This window comes from Leptonotus elevatus, chromosome 17, assembly GCF_054856555.1.
Source record: "Leptonotus elevatus isolate MCC_2025b chromosome 17, RoL_Lele_1.0, whole genome shotgun sequence".
NCBI classification, from domain to species: domain Eukaryota; kingdom Metazoa; phylum Chordata; class Actinopteri; order Syngnathiformes; family Syngnathidae; genus Leptonotus; species Leptonotus elevatus.
The window spans coordinates 17484416-17506136 of NC_141255.1; the positions used below are offsets into that span (position 1 = coordinate 17484416).

Genomic DNA, 21721 nt, shown 5'->3' on the forward strand with positions numbered 1-21721 from the left:
CACCTCTCCTCACTTGTTGCTCTGCCCTCCTGGAGCCGCTTGCATGCCTGCGGAATAAAAATGTGCACGGCCTTTTGTCCCGGGCCACAAGCAGGAGGATAGCAACTCGGCAGGTCTGGCTTCCCCCCCCCCACCGACATGGCCGCTAGCCTCGACAGGAGGGAGAGTCCCCCCAGATGGTCCTGACGATGCACTAGGTACTGGATTCCATTTATTATTCCTATAAATTGTAATTATCATTAAGTTTATGTGACAGTTTTTATAAACACCTGCAGCGTTGGCAGAGATGCCACAGTCCCAGTGGTTTTTCAGGTCCTTCACTATTATCAAGTCAACATGAGGCATGGTTTTTGCTCCCGTTGTTGGCTGTTTTATGATCAGGAATTAGAAATGAGAAATTGGAAGAATAGAAAATTGCTATTAATTTTATGCAATGATGTCACGGTTTTTTGTTTTATGTGCTAGTGGTATCTGTTGGTATCGGTATCAGTGACTACTCAAACGTTGAGTACTTGTACTTGTATCGTTTGAAAAAAATACACTGTAACAATTTTTTGTAAAGTACAGTAAAAAAAAATTACAGCATTATCTTGTTTTTTTAATTTGATGGTATTTAACTGTAGGCTATATAATTAGCGATTAAATACTGTAAATTTTACAGCAACTATGTTTTGGCATGTACTGTATATACGTATTTGGACTGTCGGATTTTGGTGGGTAGAACTCTCTAGAGGACAAGAAGCAAATTGCGGACCCTGTATTGTCACCGGAGCAAAAACAAGAATTCAGCAAATTGGCGAGTAATATTTTAGTGCGAGGGCAGTCTGCTTCGTCTTCACATCGCATTTCTCCGATAAACAGGCAACGTTACAGCTAGCATTCATTTATACACTCGGCTGCAGAACGAGGATTGATTTTACAATGTGGGTGGCACGGTGGATGACATGTTCTCCCTGTGCCTGCGTGGATTTTCTCCGGATGCTCTGGTCTCCTCCCACATTACAAAGACATGCATAGCAGGTTAATTGAGCGCTCTGAATTGTCCCTAGGTGATGGTGATTGTTCATCTGTGCGTGTGTGTGCGTGTGTGTGTGCGTGCGTGTAAACACCCTCTAATTCAATGTTTTTTTTCATAATAATAGTCATTGACATCATGAAGAAACTGATGGAATTATTTGGTAAACAAGTGTTCACTTTTTATTTTATTTTATTTTTTTATAATTTAGATTCTTCAAAACAGACACATTCTGCCCAGATAACTACTTTGCTCATCTTGGTATGTTCTCAGTCAGCTTTATGGCGTGGAGGAGGCTTTATGACCTAAATGAATTTCTTGACCTCTTAATGTATTTGAGACCATTAGTTATATTGTTAAGTGGTAGAGTACATGTAATACAGTGAATGGCCCTATGTCAGGGTTGTTCTAACGCATATAATGACAAAAACTCAACTAAGCAAAGAAAACAGTGAGTCAGTCAGTCCATTTTAAGAAATTAAGGTCAATCAGTCCGAAATCCTTCAAGAACATTGAGAGTATACCCACATCCATCCAATGTTATGATGAAACTGGCTCTCGTTTGGACCGCCCCGGGAAAGGAAGATCTAGGGTTAATTCTGTTGCACAGGATAAACTCATCAGCTACCTGCTTCAAAAACGGCAAGTTAACATCATTCCAGATCAGGGCGCGCCTAAATGTTTCACACGTCTCAACATCAACTGTTCAAAGAAGACTGTGTGAATCTGGACTTTATAGTGGAATCGATGAAAATAAACCTCTTTTAAGGAACAACACGTGGAAGAGAATTCCTCGGGCCAAGGAAGACAATGAAGTGGTCTCCACAATCACCTGATCTAAATAAAATTGAAATGCTTTGCGAAGGGTTGGATTGCAGAGTGAAGGCAAAACAGCCAAAGAGTCACTGCATTCAGGCTTTGTAACTATGCTTGTACATCTATTATTTCCTTTGTTACTGAAGAGGCGGCCCAGTTGGATTTCCATGCAAAGCAGCAAGCTAAAATGTTGAAAGCCTGACTTAAAAATGGAGGAAACGTTTGAGGACCGAGCCAAAATGACCAGCCAGCAGGCTCTCTACGTCTCGAACAGGGTCATTAGCGGAAAACGCCGGCGTGGCATCTCAACTCTCAAGGTATAACTTAAGGTTTTCAAAAAATGTCAGCAACATTCACTGTCCTGTTTTTTACACCATTTGCATTGATACATCAAAAGCAACAGTTGAACTATATTCGATGACGGGCTGCCAGGGCATAATTCAGGGTTACATCTAACCCACACAACTGAAATCCATGAATACATCATATTGAAATGCACTCATATAATATATTGAAAACGCATTTCAGTAGTGTGTATGAGCGAGAATCCATTTTTGTTGTCCAGATGTTTATCGCGGCCCTATCCTTCGCCTATTTCTGCAAGACCCTGGCGGGAACCTTCGTCAAAAGCTCCATCACGCAGCTCGAAAGACGTTTCGACCTCTCTAGCTCACACGTTGGCCTCATAGACGGCAGTTTCGAGATGGGTAAAACTACTTGGAATACGAAACATATCTTGTCCTGTGTGATGACACATGAAATGCAATTTTCTCTCTGTTTTCCTGGAGGAAGGCAACTTGTTTTTTCTAGCCGTGGTCAGCCATTTTGGTGCCAAGATGCATCGGCCAAGGCTCATCGCGGGGGGCTCCATTCTCATGGCAGCGGGGGCACTTCTCACTGGACTGACGCACTTTTTCATGGGACTGTAAGAATATTCAGTGGTGCACATGCAGTGGACATTGACACAGATTGGACCATCTGTTTGTTTAAAAAAAAATCTAATGACGACCTTGCTTGAAAACAACAAAATATTATTTTCCAGCTACAAGTATGATACAGTCATCGCCGCCTTCCAGAATGACAGTTTGAGCACCATCACTTGTCTCAGTCCTGATAACGACATGAGCCATTGGAACGAAACAGGACATAACGTAATACAAGGTACAACTCCTGCGCTACTCCCTGGGGGACTAACTTCTCTTTTACTCACACTGAGCATGAGTGGCATTCTCACAAAAGCCTTGCTTGTTATGCCAAATTAAGCTTCTTACAGATGAGAGAAAGGTAGTTACATTTATTTTCTTTGGAATGTCGAAGCTCCGGCTCAATATCCAAATGTTGGGAAGACGCGAAAACAGACATGGTTAAACTCAAAATGCTGGCAACATTTCAACTATTCTAGGAATGTCCTGCTCATACTTGCTCTTGAACAAATACACATACAAACACCGTGATTCCCAAAGGCTTCTAAAGGACCAGCTAAATACTTGCAGTGGCCTCACATCCATGATGCTATCAGTAGCCACAGTATCAACTGCTCATTTACCCTTAAACATCCATAAAGTAGTGAGTACAACAGCACACATTGATTTGAGAGCTACAATAACAATAAGGTTAGCAACCAAACAGTTTAGCTAGCATTTATAACAGCATCCACTGCATGGTCCTTGGAACTGATTATTTACATTATTATGTCCTCTACTGATTGATCGAGTGGTTAGTAAAAAAAATTAGAAATATTAGGAGACATCAGAAAAGGGATCGCTGCATCCTTTACTAATGGCTTAGCAGAGTTTAATCTTGTTTGTGAGCTACAGTTCTACCAAGACCGTTTCGAGGCATATTTCAAGCTGAGCAGGGCGCAATGTTTTCATAAACACATACTGTATGTCATCTCTCAGAGAAATACATGCTGTAACAATAAGACTGAACAAGCAGGCACTGGAGGCACAGTTGGGCCAAACATCCAAATGTCTGTCCAAATGTGTTGTCTTAAATTAAGTCCTCTGCTTCCAAAACATATCCCAAAGTCCATATTGGAAATTTTATCCCGCTTCATTATAAAGTGTGTGTATTGTAGACAGGCAATGCAATAAAGGTGATGGACTGCATTTCTTCCTTCTTGATGGAATTGTATACATTTCCATGTGCCAAGTTTTGACCGTCAACTCCCCACTATTCATTGTGTTTGTGCAGCCTGTGAAAAGGAGTCCAGTTCCAATATGTGGATCTATGTGTTCTTGGGGAATGCGCTACGGGGAATTGGAGAGACTCCTGTCACACCTCTGGGCATCTCGTACATTGACGACTTTGCTAAGGCTGAAAACTCTCCTTTCTACATCGGTAGGAGTTACTTTCTAATCTCTATATTTGAACAACGTCATCAGAAACCAATCGTTTTTGTTTTCTTGTTTGTTAGCTTGTATCCAGACCATTGCTCTCCTTGGCCCTGTTTTTGGCTACCTCCTTGGGTCCTATTGTGCTAATATATACGTTGACATTGGATATGTTGATATGGGTGAGTCTGAAGTGTGTGATTGCTATACTTGTGACGTGAAAGTGGTGGTACACGCCACATTTATTAAAGCTTCCCCCATTGTCCTCATGCCATTACCTGTAAATATGTCATCCAAAGTGGCAGAAATTTACTTAGCCATTGGATTTCTGACATCACAGCGACACTCTTCTCAAATGTTAAGCTGTCTTGCTGTTGCCGCAGAACCACCCGGTAACATTCCATTCCATGATCCCTGCCCCTCACCACAAACACAGAGTGTGTTTGACAATGGCTAAGTGCTCAAGAGCCACATTGTATAAACCATGTATTCCTTCACAGAAAGTGTAACCATCTCTCCTAATGATGCTCGCTGGGTGGGAGCCTGGTGGATGGGCATGCTGCTGTCCGCCATCCTCCTCTTCCTCTCCAGCCTTCCCTTCTGGTTCTTCCCTCGCTCACTTGAGGTTGAAGATGCCAAACCCACACCAGAGGAAGAGAGTGCAAATACAAGAGGGGATTCCTCCATCAACAAGCCCATTCAAAACACAACAGAAATAGCCAAAGGTTTGATGGAGTCTCACTTTTCTCACTACTATCCTGTATAACATCAGACTTCATGCCTTTCCTTCCTCTTCCCTCCATCTCCTGTAGGGTTCCTTCCCTCAGTGAAGAACCTGCTGTGTAATCCCACCTTCTTCCTGCTCATTTGTGGCAGCACGCTGAAGTTCAACTCGCTTGTTGGCATGTACACCTTTAATGCCAAATATATAGAGCAACAGTTTGGACAGTCAGCATCCAGAGCCAACTTCCTCATAGGTAAAATGACACTTCTTAAGATAGAGGGAGATTTATGACTGCATTGGATGGAGATTTATGACCGCATTGGGTGGATATTTATGACCATATTGGATGGAAATTTATGACCGTATTGGGTACTTATTCATAAAGTACGGAATGGCTGCCATTCAGACTGTCCAGATAAGTAGGTCACTGCTGCAGCATGTAATCAGCAGACTGACCGAAGAAGAGTGACTTATGTAACCAACCAATCATTGCTGCAACATGTAACGACTAACAAGGAGTAGACTTTCTAAAGAAGGGTGAGAGATTGTCATGTTTCGGTTCTGTGGGTGTTGGGTTTTGTTATGGGTGTTCTTGTTGTTTTTGTCTGTGGTTGGTGTTTGTCATGTGTTCCTGGTTTATTCCCTTGTCTCGTTATGTCTAACCATGTCCACCTGTGTGCTTCTTCCCTTCCCAGTGTGTGTGACCAATCAGTGCCCTAAGCCAATTGTGTTTCCCCAGGTGTGTCTCATTAGTATTGGTATTTAGTCTGTTGTGTTTGTCCAGTCGGTGATGGAGCATTGTCGACATTATGTGTGGGAGTCCGTGTTTCTCGGTGCGTCAAAGATAAAGGCCTCGTTATACTTCTGAGTCAAGCTACGGCGGAGCACCGCTCGTGCGTTTGCCTTCATACTTGTGCGCAATACAGATCACAATACACATCAGGTTCTGCTGCAGTTTCACTCCAAGTCAGGGTGTCGCTACGGCTGCTATTTGCTAGGACACCACAGAGTGGAGATTCCTCTGCATTTTATGTCCAATTCAGGAAGTAGTTTTTTGTAGAGGTGGGCATCGTTATTGACTGGAATTGATGATTGATGGAAGTGCCCACCTTTTGGTGTGTGCTTCAGCACTTTCAGCGAATGCTTGATAATGCGAAGCCTTGAAAAAATGCACCGACTGAAGCACTATTACTTCTGTCGATCGCGGGGTGTACACATCGTCCTTCTCAATCAGTTTATTTTTGCGAGGCTTCGCATTATCAAGCATTCGCTGAAAGTGCTGAAGCACATGCCAAAAGGTGGGCACTTTCATCAATTTCAGTCAATGACGATGCCCACCTCTGCTTTTTAGTTTCAGGAACAAGAAACAAAGCCGGGGGGAAAGTTGGCTCACCTTGGCAATTATTTAATGCCAATTTGTTGCTGTCGGCGAACACAGGTTTTTGTTTTTTTTCCTCGTCCCACAGACGCAATCACACACAAACGTGGTCTCCAGGGAGGGAAGTGGATTTACGCCGCCTGCGCTTACAAACACAGTTGCCTTCATGGAAACTATACGGAGGGGGAGAGAAAAAAAAACGGAGTACGCCATCGAACGGACCAATCATGAGCGATGTTACGAGTTTACGACCCACCATCTACGGCGTACAAGATTTGGAAATGTGTGCGCAGTGCCCGGCTACGAGCGATGCGGTACTTGTTGTTAATGACTGTTGTCGATCACATGATGTACGCCGGTCATTAACGCAAGAGCAAACGCATAAGTATAAACTAGGCTTAAGCCGTCGTCACAGTTTAGTCGTCTTTGTCTCAGTTAAGTCGTCCACGTCTCAGTCAAGTCGTCCACGTCACTGTCAAGTCATCCACGTTCTGCCAAGTCGCCCATGCTCTGCCTCGTCATTCAGTCCAGTCATGGCAACCAGCCTACTCTCGTCCAGTCCAGTCATGGCTTTCCAGTCCAGTCCCGTCCAGTCCAGACATTGTCTACTCACCTTACTCCCTATGTTTCAATAAAGTACCTCACATTGCCTTTCATTTCTGTCTCCCTGCCATGTTTCCCCGCATTTGGGCCCACGCCTATCGTAACAGAGATTACCGATTAACCGATTAATAGTGCAGCATGCTACAAATTTGATGTAGACGAGTGACATAAAAGACCAATCTCTTCTGATGATCATGTACACTAACAAATAATTGGTAAGTGATGTAACCCACTTATCACTGACACAATATGTAACGATTGACAAAGACTGACCGATGACAATAGAGAACCTCAACAATTCAATGAGTAGGGTTGGATGGTTGTAGGCACACTGAAGATTTATAATGTTAATTAGTTTGTTTTCAAAGGCTCACGTAGACAGATTTGTTACCTGCAACCATGGTAGCTCTCAGTGTGTATTTAACCACGAAAGGGCAAACATTGGCCCGTTCTCACAGATAATTGATTGTTGGGACAAAAAAAGGGTTTATTGACATTAAAGCAACATTGTGCAATGGAATTCTAGTTAATATCATGCTTCTAGTCGTTATCTAATGTAGATCAGATAAGTGAGTCAAATAACATTGAAAAAGGAAGGAAAATAGGGCGGAGTTGATGTTAGCATCAACTCCTCCCTATTCTCCTTCCTCTTTCAATTTTATTTGACTCACTTCAACTTCCTTTTTTTCCGCTTTAATTTCCAGGGGTGCTGACCCTGCCAGCCGTCGCTATGGGGATCTTTCTGGGGGGCATCGTGATGAAACGATACAAGCTCAGCATTGTGTCGGGGGCTCAGTTCTCCTTCGCCATGTCCCTCGGGGCCTACCTCCTCATGCTGCTCAAGTTCAGCACCAAGTGCGACAACATTCCCATAGCTGGACTCACCACCTCATACAATGGGTATGGACTTGGGGTGGCGGGTGTACCAAACTGCAATCCATAACAGGTGGTATAAAGGGAGGATGTAAACAGCTGCTGGTGCTCTTTCACGCTTTATCCAACACACCTGCTGGTAGCGTCAACTGACACGTCACTGTAATCCACTGTAGCCAATGCGCATACCCATACTCATACACACATGATCACTTCTACGTCTCTCAGCAGAGAAGATTGTTTGATGCGAAATTATCTTTTTCCTGTGCACTTCCGCTGGCAGGACGCCAGGAGTGTTACATGGAGGCCAAACTCTCTTCTCCGAGTGCAACGGCAACTGTTCATGCTCAGCAGAGGACTGGGAACCGGTGTGCTCAGACAGCGGCATCACGTACATTTCGCCATGTATGGCTGGCTGCCACAGCTATAGCGGATATGGCAAAAAAACAGTAGGGCTGCATTGCTTTGTAACTAGAAAACACCTCTGTGAAACATTATTCAGTAGTATAGCACGTAGTTGCCCAACACGAATTCCAAAGAGAAAATCCAAATAATTGTAGATAACAAACTAGAATTCCCTCCTCCAGGTATTCCACAACTGCACTTGCGTGTCCGCTTCCTTCCCAGCGGGCAGCAGCACATCAGTGAAACTGGGGCAGTGCCCCCATGCCAAAAGCTGCAGCAGCAGTTTCAGCTCCTACATGGCCGTATCCGTTCTCAGCGCCTTCATCAGCTCCATGGGAATCACGCCTGCATACATGGTCGTTATAAGGTTGGTATTCAAATACAGTGGTACATTTATATCTATCAATTAAAAAAAGAAAAAAAGAAAAAAGCTTGCTTTTGTTATGACAGATGCATTTCCCCGCATCTTAAATCCCTTGCCGTGGGTATGCAGATCATGATCATTCGTCTCCTTGGTAAGCGTTGACAATGAGAATTGTATTGTTGTATTGATGATTCGGAATTGATGATTTGGTTTGCTACAGGTGGAATTCCAGCACCGATTTATTTTGGTGCATTCATCGATTTAACGTGCCTGCAATGGTCGGTTAAAAAGTGTGGTGGCAGAGGGGCTTGTCGCCTGTATGACGCAGATACGTACAGGTATGACAACATAACATGTCCATTCATATGTCCCATTGACTTAACTCTATTTGCAGGGTTATCTTCCTGGGTTTGGTCTCTGGTATCAGCGGCGTCTCCTTTTTCTTCACATTCACTGTGATCATCTTGCTCCGAAAGCAGTTCCAGAAGGAGGAGGAGGAGCCCAAAGCCCGCGAGCATATGAAAATTCACACCCAGTCAAAAGTGACGGACAATCTACTCAGTGAGAGGGCATCTAAGGATGGGGTTTCCAACAATGGCTTTGCCACTGAATGCATCGTGCAAGAGGCCGCGGAGGGGCTCACATCAACAAGCGAGGACCACAACCACAAAGTTGACAAAAAGGCAGAAGCGGAACATCCAGCAAAGAAACTGAATGTTGTGAAAATAACTCATTTCAAAACAACCCACTCCAACTGAGGTCACTTTTCTAGCCGCCCATACGCCAACAGAATTGCGATTAAAATGTTATCATTGTTATTATATTACTGATGTATTTGGAATAGGGTTGCAAAGGGGGGAAATATTTACGGTAAATTTCTGGAGAGGTTATTACTGTTTTCATGGGAAGTTAAGATGGAGAATTTTGGAAATATTCCTAATTGGAAATTGAGGATAATTTAATTGAAAAGTGTACACATTAATAATTGCCTTTAGATGCCACAGCATGTCAGAGAAGCACAAGTTATGTGTGAATGAAGCTCCTCAATTCACTTCAACATGGCAGCAGTTACATGGTAAAGATGCCACAAGATAATGGCGGACCAATACTTTGGCCTGAGCACAAAACCCGCAGTAAATAAAATTTTCAGTAAAAAATGGGAAGGTTTGCCTTCCAAAAATCTGTAAATATGCAAAATTGTGAATGCTCAGATTAGGATCTGATTAGGAAAAGGAGCAAGCACAGCTCCAATGACATCATTTGCTTAAAATACGATGTGAAATACAATACAGTAATGTGACGGTGTGTTCATGATGATGCATCAGTAGCTGAACAATGCACAACATGAGAGAATGCTGTTAAAATGTTTTGTTTTTAGAGTATTAAAGTAGAGATGTGAAGTTGCATTGTGTCCCAAATATTAGCAGTTATATTGACATTTATTAAACGTTAAGAAAACCTTTAACTGGACCTGCATCAACATTAGATAGCATCTAGATTAATATTATCAAAATATTAGCGAATACGGTTGACTGTTATGCCTTTCAATATAGACTATATTATTGTAGTAATATTATGAGAAACTATTTCTATACTGTACACTCAAATGGGATTTTATGTAGATTATTACACAATCACAATAGCCTAGTGATATCATTTTGATAATTTTTTTAAAACAAAACCAGAAATAGAATTTTCATCAAACTATAGGGTTTTTTGCATTTACTCTTTTACTCTCTCTCTAAACATGACCTTTCAGTGGCCTGTATAAGCTTAATAATGCTCCCGAAGATCTTATACATTAATGCATAACAGATATGGATGTGTGTGTATATATATATATATATATATATATATATATATATATATATATATATATATATATATACTGTAAAAAGCGCAGTGAAAATGGCATATTTTTGCATATTTATACATGAAACCTAAAACAAAGCATCAGCCCACGAGAACAAGGTCATTTTCATTTCCATGTACTCATATTTGTTGTTCAGAGTCGATGCGAGTGGTTTGAAGTTTGTGAGTAAATACTACACACTCAGTCAGTCACTGTAAATGTGGCTCTTTAAAAAAAAAAAAAAAAAAAGACAATTTGTTTCAGTGCTCATGTAATCAATTTATTCATTCATACTTTCTCACTTGTTGTGACTTCTCCTATTAAAATAATGAGCCACTCTTCATTATTGATGATAGTAATAGTTCGCCATTCATTATTAATCATCAAATGAAGTCCAGAGGGAAGCAGGAAAGGACAGAGTTGAGTTGAACTGAAACTTTGGTCTTCCTCCGAGGTATGTTTTCCGGAAGGGTCAGTCCCACCTCTCACACGAATGCCAATGATGACGATGGTAATGATGAGGATGGTGACATGACGGATTTCGGTATGTGCGAGTGCTGTGAAAGTTGGTGTGGAAGGGTTAAAGTGTGTGCCCTTAAAGCACAGCTATGAATACAATATATATGCCATGCAGGCCCCCTCAGCCCACACCTAGCCCAAGTCCATCTCACTCATTGTGAATGGGGGTTGTACAGCTATATTTGGAGAACTGATGTCACAAGTGGTTTGAGCGCAATACCTATAAGTGTTGGCGCATTGGGAGCCAGCGTGGCAAATCTGTGGACTGCACAATAGACCGGGCTCCAATTGGCATCAGCTGCATAATGTAAGTAAGATTTCTTTACTTTTACTGGCATTCTTGTGTGTGCCAATTTATCGTTTACTCTCACCATATATATATATATATATATATATATATATATATATATATATATATATATATATATATATATATATATATATATATATATGGAGAGATGTATATATGTATGTTATCATTACATATTTATATTGTTCCTTAATTTTGTTTGTTTGTTGGGATTTTAATTCATTTTCAATATTCATTTATAGACTACTTGTATTAGTACAAAAGTTTAAATGTTGCCTTTACATTCTTGAAGTGAAAAAGTAATAATGCAATCAAATTTCAATATTGTAAACATAACAAATTAATTGTTAATGTGCCAGCAATTTTGCCCACAGTGCCAAGAGACCCAAAATGTAAACCAGGTTCATTTATGCTGAATAAAAGACACAATTAAAAAAAAATTCAGCAATGTAATTTTTTTAAATAATATTTTCTTTAGCCTATATAACGTTATCAGAATCAATTTTCAATTATTTGCATAGTTGTATTAGTACAAAAACATAAAAAGTTTCCTTTTAATTTTTTGGGAAGTAAAAATAATTAAAGAAATCTAATTTCTGTCTAATAAGTAATCTTTTTTCTTTCTTTTTTAAATCACAAGGTCATGCGTTCCAATGTTTTTATTAAGGTTTCATTATGCTGTAGCTAAACAGGAGATTAATTAACATGTCATACCAACATAGTGATATTTCTGTCTGCAATTGTGCCAAAATGTTAGTAATTTGAAAAGCTGCAGCTGATGACCATTCACATGATAAATAAATAGTGTTGGTCTATCTTAAACACATCTCATACTAATGGGATTTTTAAAATCTTTTTTTACAGATCAGTCACCTGTCAGCATGTACCACCCGAGGGTGCCTGCACTTGTCTTCATTTTGTTTGTACTGTTGCGTTGTATCGCCGCTGCTCCGAGCAACAGGTGAGCGAAATGAACACAGTGCAAATATTCCTACTTTTCTATTTTGCAGGAAGGTTAGACGGCGGCGGGTAGCTCGTATGAGATGTAGGCGTATAAGCGGAGGTCAGCACGCCATCGATATTGTGCAAAATTGTGCTCGTCTGGGAAGATGTGGAGTGAAATGGGGGGATTTAAGTGGCCACTTTTTCTTCTCCCCCTTGGGACTGCAGTTCCAAGATATGGTCATCAGCTTTCTGTGCGACACAGTTTCTCATTTGTGATTCAGACACTCGAGTTCCAGCTCATTTGGCGAGGAGGAGGGTGCTCTGCCAGATGGCCAAGAATGGTCCGTGCCCATGTTCCCCTTCTCCAACCCCTTCCTCGGCCTCTTGGCCACACGAGAGGTTCCAGATAAGAACAGGTGGATTATCTCCAAGACTCAAGTCAATCTGCTGTTTTTTCATCTAACAGCATCTTCTCTTGTCACTTTAGTCACCTCATTCAGAAGAGAAAGTGCAACACGGCCACCTGTGTCACCCAAAGACTAGCAGACTTTCTGGTGCGTTCCAGTAACACCATTGGCACTGTGTACGCGCCAACCAACGTGGGATCCGCCACCTATGGAAAGAGGGACCTACTTCTGCCTCCCAACTACTACCTTCCGCTCTAGTACTGACGACTTAACTGCTGATGGCTGTATATGATAATTGTACAATAAATATGAGCAAGTGTTCCTGTTTCCTATCAACTTTAAGCAACGGTGCCTTTTCTTCAGAGTTGTTTTTGTGCTCTTCCACAGTGGCATGATGTAAAAATAAAAACAATAAAAATGTGCAACACCTATGAAGTTGACCTAGTTTGATAATAAAGCTGTACAAATATTTTCTCTTTGCCCCAATAAACTGACCTGTCAAAATCTACATTATTGTGTAGAAGTGTTCAAGAAATACAGTATATTCAAAGTAGTAGAGAAATTTCACAGTATAAAATGTATGTAAGCATCTTTAATTTTATTGCCTCATTCAAGTCATTTCATTGTTAAAGAGGAATTTAACTGGCCCTTTAATCAAATCAAATGCTGTTTTAGATTTTCATATTTATATTACTGATATTACCAAAACAACACACAACGTGGAAAGTCAGTTTTTACATTTGTATCAATACTGTAGGCTACTTCTAACGTGTTTTTACAAAGTAGACTTTTAACTAGAATAATTATCATCTTCCTCACCTTCCTACAATAAATTTTCCAATGAAAAATCATTAGACACACACTGTACCATAAAAATACTGTGTACAGATGCATGCTGTGCCGGTTTCAGCAGAAGAACCATCAGTCAAATTGAATAATACAATTTCTATATGGTATTATCTCCCCCAAATTAGGCTACTCTGACCTTAAATTTCCCTGGTCACTGATTTATGGGATTTCATTTTTTGTAAGGATTTACTCTGATTATCAGCCCCAAACAATGAGAGAAATGTGTAGATGCAACAACAAATTTCGAACATACCAATTAAATATTTTGGATGGCTCAGTTCTGGGTTGGGTTGACATCCATTCATCAACCAATGTTCTGAAGTGCTTCAAATATAGAATTCATTAATGTTATGAGGTGACTCAAATAAATATATTGGATGCACGATGATGCTTAAACAAATATGGAATGTCACATTCCTTCAGAAACAGTTTGTCCAGTGTGTTATGCCACAATGTATTAATACGTTTGATAAGAGTCATGTGTTTTCTTCCTGTGGGGTTTTATAGGGTAGCATAATTAACCACAAGAGGTGAAATATGACGCACAACATTAACCCATGTTGGATTAACAGTGACCTGATCACCTCACACTCTCACATCTACATGGTAAAAATGGACATGAAAGGTTTATGGAAAAAATACAGCAAGCACCATCTTTTGCTGATGGGAAAAAAGCAATGCAGTCATAACGGATATCGTGTCAAGATTAGTTAATGACTTCATGCAAAAAATAAAATAAATCACAAATTGCATTGCACTTCAGCCGGCATCCGGCGTGGAGTTGTTTATATCACTGTGCTAATGTAGGCTGATGGAAGTGTCATGTCTAATTCATGCATAGGTGGCCCCATTAATCTCTGACATCACAGGTCCACTTGTCATCTAAATTCAGACAATGGGGATTGCTGCATGGCCATGAATAATGAGAAAAATAACCAAATGTAAGCTTTTTAATGCAGGGCGGTGTTGCTGGAGTGAAAACTCAAGTTTGCATGAGATTCTTGTCAACACTCTGTACAATGCCATTTTAAAAATACATAGTAATTTTCCGTTGCATTTTTAATACTCGAGTCCTTTGTTTGGTAAATATGAGGAAACAAATAATTTGCCTACAGCGGGTTTTCTTTAAACAGCAAATGTGTTATATTATTATAAATAACGTTTGAAAAATTACGACTATTTTAGAGTTGTGACCAACATAGAAAGCAGCGTTTCTTGTACATTACAATAATATTAAGTAATTGTGCCTTCATTCGTAAACTCCATAGAGGTTTTTGTTTTTTTTGCATTCGGGTAAAAACAATTATTTTACTACTTGCCGTAGTTTATGTAAACTCCCTGGTCGCTTGCCGTAGTTTGCGTAAACACGGAAGTGAATTCACACTCGCGTGCAGCATTACAAAGATTATTTTTATTTGCCGTAGGAGTAATTTAAAAACATTGAGTTAATAAGCCCAATTTGGTTATCAAAATAATTGCATTGAAGGACCTGGAGAGATACATTTGGAGCGCAGTCTAGCGCTGGGAAATGTTTCTCACAACGTTAGCTTAGCATTACCATGGCAGATAAAATACGGAAAACGTTCAAATTTGTCGTCGTCGGAGGTGGCATCGCGGGGGTGACGTGTGTTGAGCAGGTGAAATATTAGCACTAAACAACAATACAACTGTATTAACGGATGCAGAATTGCTAAACATGAGCTTTTTTTGTGTGTGTGTGCGTGTGTACAGTTATCATCCAGTTTATCGTCAGGTGACGTAGCTCTGATTACCGCAGGCCCCCACATAAAGGCCGTTACCAACTATAAACAGGTCAGACAAAGACGAAATACTGTCAGATCTTACTCAGAGACGGTGAACTAGTAGACATACTCCCAGCGATGACCAGATGAACACACCTTATCAAGTGACATTTGAATGCATCATCATTTCATGTCTTTGCTATTAAGGTCGCCAAGGTCCTGGAAGAGTTTGATGTGGAGGAGCAACCAGCCAGTGTTCTGGAGGACAAATTCCCCAACTTGACTGTCTTTCACTCTGCTGTTACCTCACTGTACACACAATCACATGTAAGATCCTTGCATTTTCAGCCAAGTACCTTTTAAAAAGAAAAGGGAATTAAACATCATGTAATATTATGTATTAGCTGATATACAAAATGGTCAATAATAAATTTAGCTTTACAATAAAAAAAAACTGAAATATTAGACATAGAATACCTTAGGTCAGGCTTCCTCATTCCTGGTTCTCGAGGGCTGGAGTCCTGCAGGTTTTAGAAGTTTCCCTCCTCCAACACAGCTGATTCATATAATCAGCTCATCAGCAAGTTCTGCAGAAGCCTGATAACGTGTGCTGGAGGAGGGAAACATCTTAAACCTGCAGGACTCTGGCCCTGGAGGACCAGGAGTGAGGAAGCCCGCCTTCGGTCTACCCAAGGTCAGAGCAATTCGCTTGGTGATGTTATTTCAGCTGAGTTATGTAGCATACATTTTTATTCCTATTCCTCTCGCAAAGCTAAAGGCTTGTAGCAAAAAAAAACACAAATAAAACAAGCAAACAAAAAACAAATTTCAAGTAACTTGTGCTTTTTAATATTATATATATAGATAATCACTTTTACCACAGCTGCCGTTACATTTTGTCTCAGGACAAATATAATTTACGCAACAAGTTAAGCAAATGTTTTGGAACTCTGGAATGACTCGTGTATTTCTTTAATCCAACAACTCTACCAACTTCAGCCACAATATTATTTTAATGTTAATTATATGGTCAAATGTTTCCGCCTGGTGGCAACATGGCCACATTACACCAACTTACAAAACAAAAATTCAATGCCTTCATTGTGAGAAAACAAAATCTCAATATTCACACCCAAAAAATACAAAAATATTTGTTCATTTTTTGATTATTTCCAGTTGATTGAAACTGCAGATGGAAATGTTTATGGCTACGAGAAGCTGTGCATCTGCAGTGGGGCCAGACCGAAGCTGCTAACCCAGGACAAGCCGTATGTGCTGGGCATTCGGGACACGGACAGTGCCCAGGTAGCTACCTCCTTTTACATATTGTGGATTGGTTGTTTTTTTTGCCTTTCATTTGAAGTCCAGAGAATGCTAAACGAGTAAGGTTTATCATCTAGTGACTGGGAGTAGGTCATGCAAATAAAGACTAGACCATAATATCTCATTTCCTGTTGAGGATTTTTTCCTCCCATTGTGTGATGCAATTCCAAGCAAATACACAAAGTTACTTAATGAACAAATAGTATCTGGCAAGATATTTAACGTCTTAGAAGAGGGGTGGCCAAGTTCGGTCCTCGAGAGCCACTATCCAGCCTGCTTTCCATGTTTCTTTCCACTAACACACCTGATTCGTGATCAGGATCGTTATCAGGCTTCTGCAAAGCTTGCTGGTGCGCTGAAGGAGGGAGACATGGAAAACAGGCGGGATAGGGCCTCTCGAGGACCGAACTTGGCCACTCCTGAAATTTCACACACTCACAGTCATGTGTTTGCTTGTGTTTAAGGAGTTTCAGAAGCAGTTAACTAAAGCCAGAAGGATTGTTGTTGTTGGAAATGGAGGGATTGCCTTGGAGTTAGTGTGAGTATTTGTTTCATATGTTGCATGCTTACCTCCACGTGGACAAAAACTTTGCGTGATTTTGACAAATGCATGACATTCTTCAACCCTGTTTTTTTCAGATTATAAATCACATATTTTTCATAGTTTGGCTAGTCCTGCTCCTTATATTCAAGTTCCATTTATTAAATACTGCACATGAAAATTACAGCTTAGACTGACACCCCAAATCCCGTTCCCTAATCGTGTTTACGGCAGCAAATGAGCTCCAGTTGGATTCAAAACTTCTGCTTCTGACTACAAAATGTTTTCTTTTTAGTTACTGGTTCTTTATTATTGTTACTATTGTTGATTATATTAACTATTGTGATTTTTCACAATAATTAGGAAACAAATATAACTATTCAATAATTTTTAGATTTTCTGCCAATGTTCACTATGTTTAAATAACTTCTCCAACATTCCTACGAAATCATAATATCCCATAACTGGTGAGCTATATTTTTTAGAAAAGGCCCGCGGGCTACTCGAGAGGTCCTTGGGGGTTACTTGGTGACCCCTGGCCGATATGTTCCTCGCCTCACGTTATCATTGTTCCCCAGTCCCAAGAAGCCACAAGATGGCGCCAAAGCAATATTTTTATATTACACATAGCAAGCCGATTGCCACCAACCAACAAATCCCCAATGAGCACTCTGAGTTTGTCCTTTCTAATTCGTTTTGGGACTTTAAGTGAAAAACGTTATTAATTTTCTTGCACTTCTGGAATCACTCTAGTGAGGAATTTGCCACAAAACTGTGCAAATTAAATGTCACCATGTTTGACCTGTCCAGTTGCAATCAAATGTTCAATTTTGGAGAAAATTGGATCCCGGACAAGCACCAAATGTGTTAGGTCTAGGCACAAAACAATGAATAAGTGATATTTATCAGCAAATAACATTGGATGTGTCTCCCCTCAAAGTCTAAATGTGTAACTGCTAATATACAGGGATTTGCTGTCAATTCGGTTAGTATAGTATGTTCAGCCATCAAGAGCATGCAGTAAAGTGTATGATTCTAATCATGTACTGTGTAGGTATGAGGTGGAGGGCTGCGAGGTGATCTGGGCCATCAAGGACAAGGCCATCGGAAACACCTTCTTCGACGCGGGGGCTGCGCACTTCCTCATCCCGTCGCTGGGCGCCGGCAAGCCAGAGCGAGCAGCCCCCTGCAAGAGGGCTCGCTACACCACAGAGATGCCGACAGCCGCCGAGGCTCAGACCTTCACCTCTGGTCTGGAATCCAAATTCCAAAACAGAACTTGTTATCATCCCGTTACTCACGTGGGCCCTTGTTTCCAGATCGACACATGCGAGGGCGCGGCTCCGGTCCCACGGAGCCTGGCAGTGCACTCGGTCCAGACTGGCACCAAGGGCTTGTTCTCAAAGGAGCAGAGCGGGTGAGGACCTTTGCAAAACTTTGTTATGGGATCCTATCCTAAAATGTTGCCTGTTTATTTATGTTGGAAATAAAACTGGCTTGAATGTTTTTGTCCGTGTTGCGATCAGGCATCCCGCAGGGTTTCAGTGGAATATCAGTGTGAGGTGGAAAAGATCTTCACCTCTGAGGAAATGCTCAATTCCCAATTCCAAACACATAGACTCCATACTGGTGAGAATTAGATATACACTGGATATTGAAAATCTTCACACCCATGTTCAAATGCCAGGTTACTGTGTTGTAAAAGTGTGACAAAGATCAATCATAAAAATACCATTAATGTGACCTCTAAACTGTACAGCTCATTAGAAGACAGCAACTGAGATTATGTGGTTGCACAAGTGTGCACACCCATTTATAATCTGTAACTCCAAATGTTCTTGTTGCCTTTCCCTGACATTCTTCTCGTCTGCCAGAAGGAAATTGGCCCGTTTACATCCTGCTGACCAACGGCAAGACGTTTGGCTGTGACTTTGTCGTGAGCGCCACGGGGGTCACGCAGAACACGGAGCCATTTCTACACGGCAACAATGTACGTCATCATTTTGTTATTTACAAGTCCAGGAACTTTCCATTCGCACCCGTCAATAACTGCATTCAAATAAAAACACATTATAACTCAATGTAATATATTTGTCAGTGGTTGAATGAAAGTATGCTGAAGCCCTAAAAAAAACGGTTTGAATAATACAATAAATATTATTAGGGCTCTTAACTCATTTTCTCCCAACGACGTATAAATGCGTTCTATTTTAAATATTACCATGGTACCAAAAACATATTTATATGTTTTTTATGTTTTTTTTTTTTATGCTAGAGCATACAGAAGGCTTTGATCCAGCCTCTGGACTGAAGAGAATGGTTGAAGCAATGGTAGTTATTACAGAAACAGCCAGCAGGTCGCACCAGAGTATAAGAGATCAATCAGGGCCATGTTGCAAAAACCTATTTTCCCCAGTGTTTTAAACAGGTTTGTGAATAATTATGACATTTTGCTATATTCTAATTAGGGCTGAACGATTATGGAAAATAATCTAATTGCACCTAAATGACGGTGAGTAATGACGAGTAATAATAATTTCGTCCGTCCTAATTTTTAATTCATGAAATCGGACGACAAAACATATGGCCACATACAGACCTATTTAGCCTCAAAATATAGGACAACTTAAATGTATCGGCCGCTGCCGGCCGCACATTTGCGTGTACACTCAGTTTACAAAACGTGCAACACTACGGCAGCCGAAAAGTCATAACTCACAACGTGGAAGTGTTGTTTAAAAAAAAAAGATTAAACAGACATGTTAGACACTCGTCTCAAGGTCTCATGAGACAAAAAACTCACCAAAATTACGTGCACTTATGGTGGCAGGCTTTAGTTACAGCGGTGAAGTTCCTGCTCCCCCCTCTTTTCCTCCTTCCGCTCTGTTTCAATGCGCATTTAAATCGCAGCTTCTCATAATTATGTAATCGCGTTTTGTCAAACCGCGATTTAATTGCAATGCAATTAATCGTTCAGCCCTAATTCTAATGCTAATTGATGCAAAACTGAAAAAGATACAAATATACTTTTTTTCCTGATGAAAGAAGATACTCTAATCTTTCTTTTGGTAGGTTCCATGTTTTTATAGTAATAGAACACAATATTCTCTGGGCCTTGCAAAATCAGTGAAAATCCAGCAAACAGCCGGGAGTGAAGGGGGTTGCTTCAGTGAAAATGGCTGTGAGTCAATGAGTTAATAATGTACATTCTGTACAACTGTGCTTAATCTTAATTTGTAGTGTTTTTAGGCCACTAGTTGTCACTAAAAAACAGCAGTAAGCACAACTATGACAGTATTTTACATTCTTCCATTAACAAAATGCACTTTTTCTTATTTTTTTGAAGTTCGCGGTTGCAGATGACGGCGGCCTCCGAGTCGACGACCACATGGCGACATCGGAGCCGGACGTCTACGCGGCCGGAGACGTGTGCACGGCATGCTGGGAGCACAGCCCACTATGGCAGCAGGTAAGCCAACGTCACACTGACAAAATAACGGTAAACATTTGATCTCATGGGCTCTTGTGCTTTGTGTGCAGATGCGTTTGTGGACGCAGGCTCGTCAGATGGGCTGGCACGCGGGCCGCTGCATGGCCGCATGCGTCCTGGCCGAAGCCATCCAGTTGGACTTCTGCTTTGAGCTCTTCTCCCACATAACTACATTCTTCAACTACAAGGCATGTGACATTGAACTCATGCCAGTGAGCGTTACGGCTGAACCATTTTGAAAAATAAATTGGCTGTGTCAGAAAACATTCATAAAACTGCTTTCATCTAGGTGGTTTTGCTGGGAAAGTTTAACGCGCAGGGGCTGGGCTCCGACTATGAGCTGCTGCTGCGCTACACCAATGGCCAGGAGTATGTCAAGGTGACGTTACACAACCCAACTCCTGCATCTGTAAACTGGCGTCAGACCGAGTCTTTGCGCACAACTTGTTTGTTTTTGTTTCCAGGTGGTTCTACAAGGTGGCAGGATGGTGGGAGCAGTGCTCATCGGAGAAACCGACTTGGAGGAGACCTTTGAGAACCTCATCTTGAACCGGATGGATCTCACGCCGTACGGGGAGGATCTTCTCAATCCTAACATCGATATAGAGGACTACTTCGATTGAGCCAACATATATGTTGAGCTTACTTATGCTTTGGAAAAGGACATAGAAATGTGTTTCCTTTGATAGTTTGTTTCTTTGAAGCCAATGTTTACATAAAGAGGACGTTTGAGGTCATGTGCCCAGTTACTGTAGTTAATGAGTAATGAATGAGGAATCTGTTTTAATTAGGGTTGCAAAGGGCTGGAAATTTTCCAGTAAATTTCCATAGGAGGTTCAAATGGGACATTTGGAAATACAGTAGTTGGATTAAGCTAAAATATCAATATATTAAAGTTCTCTACAAAAGAGCCAACCTTCAGTTTTCCGAGTGGATGGTTTATTTCCATCTATTCACATTTAATGTCCTATGGAAAGTCTCCAACTTTGTAAATTGCCAGAATTTTGCAACCCCATCTTTAATCTCAAATCAGACACATCACTGATCTGCAGTTTTCCCATGAACACGATGCATAGTTTTAAGCAGGCTACTCAGCTGAGCTCACCTCTTTTCACCACTTTTGTTGCTACTAAGTGGATCACATTACAATCCAAACAGCTCATCCTGTGCCTCGCGAGGCCTTTTTTTTTTAATTTTTTTTTTTTACAATTGAGGTTATAAACTCACAT

The 21721-nt window shown here is 40.9% G+C and overlaps 3 protein-coding genes across 3 annotated transcripts; all 3 read left to right on the plus strand.

Annotated features, from left to right (window-relative positions):
- The first annotated feature begins 69 nt into the window (after positions 1-69).
- Positions 70-9918, plus strand: LOC147160243 (solute carrier organic anion transporter family member 1C1-like). The gene is made up of 15 exons (XM_086060045.1): positions 70-197; positions 1978-2148; positions 2397-2538; positions 2624-2756; positions 2874-2992; positions 4028-4174; positions 4251-4349; positions 4668-4892; positions 4980-5144; positions 7577-7772; positions 8029-8194; positions 8333-8517; positions 8601-8665; positions 8735-8852; positions 8909-9918. The coding sequence occupies exons 2-15, from the start codon at positions 2041-2043 to the stop codon at positions 9270-9272; spliced, it is 2232 nt and encodes a 743-aa protein (XP_085916171.1). The 5' UTR covers positions 70-197; positions 1978-2040; the 3' UTR covers positions 9273-9918.
- A 212-nt stretch (positions 9919-10130) lies between these two features.
- Positions 10131-12963, plus strand: iapp (islet amyloid polypeptide). The gene is made up of 4 exons (XM_086060046.1): positions 10131-11192; positions 12060-12156; positions 12422-12556; positions 12628-12963. Exons 2-4 carry the CDS (start codon positions 12077-12079, stop codon positions 12803-12805), a joined length of 393 nt encoding a protein of 130 aa, XP_085916172.1. The 5' UTR covers positions 10131-11192; positions 12060-12076; the 3' UTR covers positions 12806-12963.
- A 1773-nt stretch (positions 12964-14736) lies between these two features.
- On the plus strand, positions 14737-21237 carry pyroxd1 (pyridine nucleotide-disulphide oxidoreductase domain 1). The gene is made up of 13 exons (XM_086058632.1): positions 14737-15033; positions 15128-15208; positions 15346-15465; positions 16315-16443; positions 16926-16999; positions 18057-18253; positions 18322-18419; positions 18529-18631; positions 18877-18992; positions 20349-20471; positions 20543-20680; positions 20782-20871; positions 20957-21237. The coding sequence occupies exons 1-13, from the start codon at positions 14956-14958 to the stop codon at positions 21113-21115; spliced, it is 1506 nt and encodes a 501-aa protein (XP_085914758.1). The 5' UTR covers positions 14737-14955; the 3' UTR covers positions 21116-21237.
- Positions 21238-21721: the final 484 nt, after the last annotated feature.